We start from the raw sequence: 10,745 nt of genomic DNA on the forward strand, positions 1-10,745 counted from the left end.
GTGTCGCTTTGACGCCCTGCAGAGAGCTGAATGACTCTCCTGGACTTAGACAAGAAGACTCGCTCTCATTTCTCCATTTCTCTTACAAACCTCATCAAAGCTGAACGCTTATTGTAAAATGTTAAATATAATCAGATGACACATGATGGGTTTTGTGGTCATTTCATGAAAGTATGGATATTTGTCCCAATTACATTAAAAAAACAGATGATTTGGCTACATTATAAGATCATTCGTGTGAGGTTGGAAGAGATTAACTCCGCTGTTGCCCATTTTAACATTGCCACTTCCAATAAATTTTCAAATTTGACCAATCTAAAACCCAAATAGCACATGTCTAAATTGTGTTTTAATGTTATGATGAATTAGTTTTAATAAAAACACAAAACAAACCCACTCCAATGGTTTGGATTTCCCATTTGCTCTCACTTCCTGCTGCTTCAAAAACAGCTGCACCACAGACGTTTTAAAGCCTCAATCTGAGCTATGTTTAATATCTAAAAGGTTTAATGAGCTGGAACTGACGTTTTACATGTTAAGCTCATTAACCTTAGATTGTAATGTATATGACTGCTGAAATTTTCCTTAGGTTTGTAGATTCTCTGGGTTATCTTGGGCTTTTCCTTAGAGAACAAATAAGTGCTTTCATAATAATACAGCGATGATGCATTTAACCACAAAAAGGCCAAACATTAGCTTGAGTGGATTTTCAGCATAAATATGTTTTTTGTTATTCTCAAGTAATTAAGAGGTGGAATTTTGCACATTTTGTTTCTAATTTCTAAAACAGAGGATCTGAAAAGTTTCACAACATGCCTGCATGCACGTTCACACACATGCATACATGCACCAACACACATGCACACACACCATCCCCTGCTCCATGTGACCTTGCAGCCTCTCTGCCTGCTTTCAAAGCACACCGTAGCGCCCAGCTGTCTGTCTGCACTGCAGAGCTAATTGGCTTCAGCTCAGTGTTCACTGTTAACGTCTCATTACTCATTCCACTTAAAATAACTTCCACAAGTTTGCTTGTGTGCAGGGATCATTAAAAGTCAAGCAAGCCCTTAATTATAGACCCGGATCGTTTGGTAAATAAAATCCTATCTCCAGCTTTGCGTGTGTGCCCTGTTGTTATTGCTGGTGCCATTTATGTTTTTATTTCATTTCTCACTCCTCTGTATTTATCCCTCGTGTGTGTGTGAGGAGCTTGTTTTGCAGCACCTGGCTTCTCGCACACCTGTCCGGCTCTACACTGAAGTCCAAGCTGGTCATCAGTTGAATGAGGACTCACTGCATAAAAGCCACCCAGCCCTCATCATCAGGGAGCAACAGGCTGGACATGTGGTCTCTGTCCTGTTGGCTCCTCGGCGTGCTTTTGTTTTAATCTCTTTTAGCCATTTTTTTATGTGCAGAGGTTTCCCTGATTTTAACATTAATGTTCTTGTGTGTGCAGAGGGTTCCCTGATTTGTAGTTATATTGGCTAATAGAGTATTTAGTTTTACTATTTAGTTGCCGCCGATTAGTCCAGTTGTGTTTATTTATTTTCCTTGGTGTAAATAAATTTGTTTAAGTTAACTTTTAAACACCTGAGTATGTGTTCTCCTTGTTACCCCGGGCCCCCCCTAGACAGCCTGGATCGCAACAACTGTTCATATGTGTTTGAATGTGTGTGAATTATGACAACATCCATCTGCTTTCATAGTGAACTAGGTGAGAAAACTGAGGTAAACTACCATCAACACAGACCACAGTAAAAACTGGTATAGATGAAGATCAAAAAGATTTACAGCAAAATAATAAAAGACATCTCTTGGATGCATAAGACTGACAGTTTATTGTTTTATTACTCTGGGATCATGTTTGTCTCTGTTTGTTTAAGAAGAAAGACCATCTGGAGTTTAGTCAGTTTTGTCAATTAAATTAAAAAAATGTGTCCAAAATGAGTACTTTTATTCGTTGGTCTTACAGTTTGCACTCTACAATTAACCTGCATCGGTCTCAATCTTGCAGAAATGTCTGCAAGAGTTTTCTTCTGATGTGGACTTTAACCCTCTGGAGGCAGGCGTTGCAGATTTGCAATGTTAAAACCTATACCTGGTTACTCCACATATGTATTTCATGATTATTTTTTAACTCAGAAGTACCGCTGAAGGACTTGGTTGTCCGTCCTTTTATCAACAAACACTTTTATGAATTTATGTGCCCAAATAAAAGAAAACATTTCAAATGTCATTCTTTAAAAAAAAACTAAGGTAGACATTGACTTGAATGTTGAAATGAAAGGAAACATTATTATTATTATTATTATTATTATTATTATTATTATTATTATTATTATTATTATTATTATTATTATTATTATGTCACAAAAACACAGCCATCTGGTGGCATTTTAAGGGTTGGTAGGCTAGTCAGTGCAAGTTTATCATCAATATATGCAGTAAAATAGCTGAAGTGGTTAATGATGTTTATTTAGTTTATGTAGGAGAAACCCCACAGTAATTACTACAGTGGAACCTATCATATCTGAGCTTAACTATAAAATAATACTCTATGACTGATGAAAAACACTCCAGAATTTAAAAAACTTACATTTTTTTTAAATCTGCTTCCATCACCCGTCTTTTCAAGACATACTAAAATCGTTTAATGCTCCAGATCCTAGAACATCTGAATCTTGCTCTAACTGAGCGCCTCGAGGAAAATCCCATCCAGCGACCAGAGGACAGGATCCGCGGGGCTGAAACCGTCTTGCTGCATGGACTCTATAAAAACCACATTAGGACGCATAAAGCTTAATTAGATTGCACCTCTAATAAACAGAGGAGACCTAAAAAGAGAAAAGGAAAAGCAGACACCCTGATTTAACACGACGGACCATACAGTACAATAACGCAGCTTAATAGGCTGTGACATGGCAGGACTAATACTGTAAATAGACCAATAATGTTTCTGCATTTTTTTAGCGCGATAATGTAGTGATGCTTCCATGAAGCAGGAGAAAGTAATGACCCGCACCTTTGTTGGCACGGAGGTGGGGGTTGGCACACGCGCGCGCGCGCATCCCTCCAAACCACAGAGCTTTATCCGCAGGATCTTTAAAATGTTAGATTATTTCTAAATAAAATAATATCTGTGTTAATGATAATGCGCAGAGATTCTTCGTTAAAGCTGCGTCATACGTGCATTTAAATCTGGACTAAGTTGTTTGACCATTAAATCTAATTTAATACGCAAGAAATCAACCAAAAATCTGGGTTTATGTCTGAAGATGCTGTGATTAAATGTTTCTGATTACGTTTTTTATTTTATTTTATTTTTTATTGTTATATCAAAAAGAAAATAGATTTCTGCTTTTTCCACAAAATGATTTAAAACATTTTAATATGGTAATTACGCGCCCGGGGCGTACGTCATTTATTGACAGATGCTATGCTAAATATCTCAGGCTCACTTAGCCTTACCTCTTAATTTATGTTTTAGGTCTCTCTCTCTCTCTCTCTCTTTCTCTCTCTCTCTCTCTCTCTCTCTCTCTCTCTCTCTCTCTCTCTCTCTCTCTCTCTCTCTCTCTCCCCCTCTCTCTCCCTCTCTCTCTCTCTCTCTCTCTCTCTCTCTCTCTCTCTCTCTCTCTCTCTCTCTCTCTCTCTCCTCTCTCTCTCTCTCTCTGACCCTCTGAGGTCACGCAAGCAATTCTTTTTTTAACGCATGATTAATTTCTCAGTAGGGTGAGCGGCTAATGCATTATGAAGAAAGTGATATGTATTCCAACGGGACTAATAGTGACATTGTATTCCAATAAAGCCCATTTTCCTGCTTCGTGTGGTTTAGTCGTGCATGATGCTCAGCTTTAGGAAGGTCTTTCTCCGAGACGCAAAACTTGTTTCATATTGATGTCCCCAAAATCGGCTCCGCAGTAAGAAGAAATTCATAATTATAATTTAAGTCTGAGGTGACAACTACATAAATAATTAAAAAGAGGAAACTGTCTAAGATGTTAAACCTGTGTGTCTGTTTTATTTTCCATATCAATATTAAACATGACGTCACCAGAGGCCCGTGAGTGCCTCCTCCAGTTCCCGTACTTGAGTGTTCCCGTGGCGTTCGTCCACGAGACAAAGGCACGTGCGGTGACTGCCTAAATTGGTTTGAAAAGAAGCAGATGGGGCTCGCGCTGTCTTCTGCGACGCACGCACAGACTGAGACTAAAAGAAATCCCGTTTTAATATGCCCCCCCCCCCCCCCCCAAAAAAAAATGCTGTAAAGGCTTGAAATAAATTACGTCAATCTCAATAGTAGAGATTGTTTTTGAGCTGAATGTCATTTTTTGTAGATAAAATATAAAAAAGAAGAAAATGTTGTAATTTTTAAGCGTTATTTGGAGCAAAAATTTGGTTTTTCCTTCTGTCCAAGGTCCTTCTTTATCAATAGTCATTTAATTGATTTGATCCTTTTAGTTTTATGGCGTCATTAATGGTTTAATCTTTAATCAGGAAACTTATTGTGCGAATTAAAGAAATAAAGTTTTCCTAAGCGTAAATGTATATGGATACATTTACGTTATAAACTTAATACTATACTAAATAATAAACTTAATGCATTAAGTTTACAACTTAATGCATTACGTTTCCTGATAAAACATTTCAAAACGTGAAGAAAGTGACTATTTATCTTTCGTGCAGCTGCAAGGCACGATCGGCTTGTTTTAAAAGTTTGAATGCTTTCTTTTCAGTGATATCCGTATACCAGAATGCAGAAGAATGTGTCCTGAGAACAACTTTGTCTAAATGAACGAGGACATTCTGGAATTTCCCCATGTGTGCAGTTACCCCCAAATAACAGACTAAAATACTTAAATAATAATAATTATTATTATTATTATTATTATTATTATTATTATTATTATATTATTATTAATATTGATAATACAATTCAATTCAATTTAATATATATATATATATATATATATATATATATATATATATATATATATATATATATATATATATATATATTGCTGATACAAAGCACTTGTAAGTGGCTTTGGACAAAAGCGATGAATGCCCTGCATGAAATAAACTTTAAAAGTCATAATTATTCGTTTTGTTTTATTTGTGAGTCAGCTGTGGCTTCCACACTGGAACAGAACCTTTGGAAAAGTTCTAATCCAGAACACCGCCCACCACCACCCATATTCTGGACTACAGCCTTTTATAGCACACTGTGCTAGTTTTGAGCTCCTCTTACCTTCAATTACAACAGATGATAGCCCATAGGCTACAGCGTGCTTCCTGCTGCCGTGCGTCCCTTGGGAACAACCTGCACGCGCTGAGAGTCGTGTTTCGGAAAGCCTTCTCAGCGGTGAATGGGTATCAGCTGCTCTGACAGCATGATTCGGATCCCCAGACTACCTGCCTGCCTCCCTGTGTCTGTCTGCTGTCTCAGCTTTTATGTCCCCACTTTCCTCAGCAGCTAAACTATACAAACCGTGTGTGTGTGTGTGTGTGTGTGTGTGTGTGTGTGTGTGTGTGTGTGTGTGTGTGTGTGTGTGTGTGTGTGTGTGTGTGTGTGTGTGTGTGTGTGTGTGTGTGTGTGTGTGTGTGTGTGTGTGTGTGCGTGTTTCAAAGTCTCATGTCGGATGTCGGACTCTTCCTCTGAATGGATTGCATAATTTAATTAATAGATTTTTTTGGGGGGGGGGTAAATTTGTTTCATATTTTCATAATAATAATAATAATAAATTGGTCACGTGGTGGGTGAAATTGCATGAAGTGTCGTCAATAAATTAGCAATCCATTTAAAGTTGAGTCTATGCGCATGCGCATTCGTCATTTGACTATAGCGTTGGAGCGACAGTTTAAGAGACTTCATCAGTTTTCTCGGACCAGGGTCACAAATGGGACCAAGTGAAAGTGCGCATGGACGAAAGTGTGAGTACGCTCGCGTGTGTGTCCTGGCTGGTGGGATGAACTCACGCGACACACCAATCAAGCTCAAGGCAGGTGCATGGTCGAGAGACAGATGATAGTAGTAGAGAGGGAGAGAGAGAGAGAGAGAGAGAGAGAGAGAGAGAGAGAGAGAGGAGTCGGATTAGGACGGCGCGTGGCGCTTCTGAATGGGGAATAAAACTGGCGCGAGAGGCGCAGTTTACTCACATCTCACGAGCGGAGATCGCTTCTCAGTTAGAGAATAGACACCCTAACAGCGAGTTTTCTGGATTTAACCGAGTTTATTTAAGCGTGAAACAATGAGTTTCTTAAAGCTGCGCGGAAGTCGGGTTGTGTGGTGACGCGGGGAGAGTTCAGCTTGACGCGTTTTGGAAATATCCTCCAAAACTCAGAGGTAAGGAGCGCTCTGTAGAATACTTTCAGTCGAAGTTACACGAAACAGTCTGATGATGTAAAACAACCGGAAACGTGGTACGAGCAAAGTAAATTTTTCAAGTTAAAATAGAAAAGGACAAAGAAAATTTATTTTTGTCTTTGCCAACCATTTGACATGAATCAGTCACATGTTATAATAATAATAATAATTAATAATAATAATGATAATATAATAATAATAATAATAATAAAATCTTCTAGTCAACCTGAAAAGTTCATCAGTTCGTAACCCTTAACACTGTGTTAAACAAATATAAACTAATATAAATGTTAATTATTAATAAAGAATATATATATAATAAATAGAAATAACAACCTAAGTGCTGAATTGTCTCACTGCAAGCCAAGCTTCTTTAATATTTTACTGCTTGGTAGCTGCTTATTTCAGCACAGCATTACTATAATAATAAGGTTTAAACTTTCCTAATAATTCTGTGTTTTTATTCACTGATTTTCTCCAACCATTAAAAACAATAGCAGTTCTCTTTATTAAAGATCAATATACATTTTTTGTAGGATATTTTTATGTCAACCAGCTTGCGGATGTTTACAGATTTTACTGCTATGACAAGGTTAGACTTATTGGATGGTGTTTTTTCTTTCTTTTTATTTATTTATTTATTTTTGCATCTTTATACATAAAACCAATAACTGTAAATAAAGAATTCAGGAGTGGAGCAAACAAGAAAGCTTTCTGCAGAGGTTAGATTGAAAAAATATATTAACAAAGTCATTGACTCTGCAATTCTTATCATTAAGTAATTTATGATTTGCATTGATGTTTAAAGAAAATCTTATATTATATTTTATTTTAATAAAATCATTCCAACTTGTAAAATAATTTGGTAAATAAATGTACAAAGTGATATTCTTTTCCTTTGTAACAGTGATTTTTAAATAAGTGTATTTCTCTCATCATCAAACCAAAGACAGGACAAACACAGAGCTGTGATGTTCAAGTTGAATTAAAACAAAGCTAAATTCTGATATTAAAAGTTGCACTTAAATCATACTGAAAATGAAAAAATCGCATTGAACTGTGCATTTATTAATAATCTCTCATCCTCAACAACTGTAATTATTCACTTTTAAAATATAAAACATTTAAGATAAAGTAGAATCAGAAGAAAAACATAAGCGGTGTGTTATTTTCAGCTGAAGTTTTGTGTATTTATTTTAAATTTAGACTTTTAGTAAAAAAAACTGAATGAAATAATAATTTGTACATTCATTTCTTTAATTTCCTCTTTTCGTCTATTGTCCCTTTTACGAATTGAAATATGTGTTACGGTAGTAAAGGAATGTCTGTTTGTTAGATTTTTACATTAAGAACATGAACATTAGGTTTATTTCATTCTTTTCTTTTAAACAGGTTGTTCTGTAACAACTTTCTTCCAAAAATGGACAAGGCTCACCTTTCAAGCTCCAACGACATAATAATGACAAACTCAACAGGATCGTATCAACAAGAGCCTCTCTCCCCTCCCAGGCCAGCCCACATTCACTCCTCATCCTCTTCTTTATCATCACCCTCTCCCTCCTCTTCCTCCTCACCCCTCAAACCCAACCAGGTCGGTCAGGTCATCCTGTACGGCGTTCCCATTGTATCCCTAGTCATCGATAACAACGAGAGGCTTTGTTTGGCACAGATTTCCAACACACTCCTCAAGAACTACAGCTACAATGAGATCCATAATCGGCGCGTGGCGCTGGGCATCACCTGTGTCCAGTGCACTCCTGTTCAGCTGGAGATCCTCCGCAGGGCCGGCGCCATGCCCATCTCCTCACGCCGCTGCGGCATGATCACTAAACGTGAAGCCGAGCGCCTGTGCAAGTCTTTCCTGGGAGAGAACGCTCCGCCGAAGCTGCCCGACAACTTTGCCTTTGATGTAACACACGAGTGTGCTTGGGGTTGCCGTGGCAACTTCATACCAGCACGCTACAACAGCTCAAGAGCCAAATGCATCAAGTGCTCCTTCTGCAACATGTACTTCTCCCCAAATAAGTTTATCTTCCATTCCCACCGCACACCAGACGCCAAGTACACCCAGCCCGACGCTGCCAACTTCAACTCCTGGAGACGACACCTGAAACTGAGCGACAAGCACCCCCCTGATGAGCTGATATATGCTTGGGAGGACGTCAAAGCTATGTTTAACGGAGGCAGTCGAAAACGAGCGCTACCCTCTTCAGCACACTGCTCCTCCATCAATTCTATGAAGAGCCTCTCTGGTTCGGTGGTGCCTCACATGATGGGCCCTGACCTGGGTGCTCAGAAACGAGGGCGCTTTGAGGACGAGGACGATCTGGAGGGAGGCAGTCTTTCTCCCTGCAAAACGCCACGCAGTTACCCCGTCATCCCAGTCCCAAGCAAAGGCTTCAACATGTTGCAGAAGTTCCCCACCACATCTCTCTTCCCTGCCCCGTATCCCTTCCCGACCTTTGGCCTCTGTCAGCAGAAAAAGGAGGACAGCGATGTTTCGGCTGTGCAGAAAGGTGCAGGGCTGTCTGGTCTTTTGTGGCCCAGCCGAAAAGATGCTTTTTATCCTCCTTTTTGCATGTTTTGGCCACCGAGAGTAGCCGGGGGGATTCCTGTCCCTACGTATCTCCAGCCTCAGCCCAGCACCCTCTCCTCCCTGACAGAAAACCCTTCTCTCAGGCAGGCCTTCCTGGATCTCTCGGACCCCAGTGAAGCTGGAGCTGTAAGTGGAAACGGTGTCAGCTCAACAATGCCCCCCAGCAATGGAGCCACCACACCAAGATCTGGGATGTTTGACCCAGATTGCACAACGCCTACTCCGGATCTTCGCCCAGTGACATCAGAAGGATGGCTCAAACTTTTGGACAACCCAGCTCTTCAAACCAGAAAGCCGAGCTACGGCTCTGCCTTCCGCCCAGTTGTCAAAGATGCTGAAAGCATCGCCAAGCTCCACAGCAACAGTGGAGGAGTCGTTGGGGCCACAGATGAGGACTTTGGAGTTGTGGTCACTGGGTCGGACAGAAACCACCGGCTGTCGCCTACCAGCAACTGCAGTTATGGCAGTGAAAGTGGAGGTGATGGGGAGGCAGAGGGAGGAGATAGTGAAGAAGAGGGGGAAGTTGATGTGGAGTCCTCAAAGCAGGAAGACGAAGAGGAGGAAGGGAGTTTTACAAGCAGGCCGCCACAGACTCAAAGCAGCCTGTACTTGCCTGCTATGAGCGGCAGCACCGGGGAGGAAAGAGGGAAGGACAGAGGGAGCAGCGCCATGTATCCCAGCACCTCCCCTGGATCCTCCTCTGACCCCATGCAGGACTCCCCCAGCCTACCTGCGTCTCCTCGTTCCAGCTTGCCTCTCTCCAGCTCCACCCCACCTCACCGGGAGGACACGGCTTACAAAAACGTAAATATCCCCACGGGCCACTTTAGCTAATTATTATTTAAATGGTGCAGCGCTGTGATCTGCATAACCAGATGGATAGCCTGGTTTCTCCCTGTAGAAATTGAAACAGTCACCCTACTCTGATCTCGACTAATAGACCCAGACATGGATTGTTTAATGGACACGGAGTGTTTGTTCTCTCCCTGTCGCCTCAACCTGTTAGGGCAGCTCTAATCTTTAACCTTCTGACTCCCACATTACTGGGTCTCCAGCAAGAGGAAGGAGCAGCAGTTATAATGACTTTTACGCTGCTTTATCATGAAGTTGTGCTATTGCATTTCTCATACATGTACATCAATTTAATAAGAAAATATATTTAGAAAACAATAAACAGGAATAAACTTCAACCTTTTAACTTAAAATGAATAATAAGCACTGACACATTATTTTTTGCATTTTATTATTCATTTGAAGCAATAAGGTTCAGCATGTGAAAACAACATAAATATTTAGATGATAATGATATTTAAAAAATGTGTAAATATATATATATATTTTTTTTAATATAATTTTATACATATTTTTTAAGAGTTTTTTTTTGTATTTTTCAAGATATAAGCACTAAAATAGCCCCTCAATCTAATTCATTCAAGGGATTAATTAGACCAAGGGAAACAATATCTAAAAAAATGAAGCCTTTCTGCATTGTGTTGATTTTTACACAGCATGTAAATAAAAACAAGTTGATTGTTTTATTACAGGTTCATAAAAACCGAGATGAAGGACTCCCTGCATATGCAACCAAAGACAGCTGCATTTCGGGTGAGCAAGACTGTTTAAATCTCTTTAAAATTTGCCATCACTCACAAACAATTTCAAAAGGATAATTTACTAAGTATTTAACTGTAAGAATTTCTTCTCTATAAATTATTCCCTGAATCCTTCTGATTCTCCTGCAGTCATTTCATGATATCTTCCAAGTGTTGGAGTTTAGGGAAATCT

At 39.5% G+C, this 10,745-nt stretch overlaps 1 protein-coding gene across 3 annotated transcripts in view; it reads left to right on the plus strand.

Annotated features, from left to right (window-relative positions):
• Positions 1-6,091: 6,091 nt before the first annotated feature.
• Positions 6,092-10,745, plus strand: part of skor2 (SKI family transcriptional corepressor 2) — an 11,835-nt gene continuing 7,181 nt past the window's right edge. For 2 of the 3 annotated variants that reach the window (XM_054744188.2, XM_054744189.2), the window contains exons 1-3: positions 6,092-6,343; positions 7,757-9,764; positions 10,505-10,565. In XM_054744188.2, the coding sequence (XP_054600163.2) occupies positions 7,785-9,764; positions 10,505-10,565 (2,041 nt within the window). In that variant the 5' untranslated portion in view covers positions 6,092-6,343; positions 7,757-7,784. The remainder of the gene's footprint in view (positions 6,344-7,756; positions 9,765-10,504; positions 10,566-10,745) is intronic. The other variant, XM_054744187.2, reaches the window with a different exon arrangement.

Source organism: Nothobranchius furzeri, chromosome 6, assembly GCF_043380555.1.
Source record: "Nothobranchius furzeri strain GRZ-AD chromosome 6, NfurGRZ-RIMD1, whole genome shotgun sequence".
Lineage (NCBI taxonomy): Eukaryota > Metazoa > Chordata > Actinopteri > Cyprinodontiformes > Nothobranchiidae > Nothobranchius > Nothobranchius furzeri.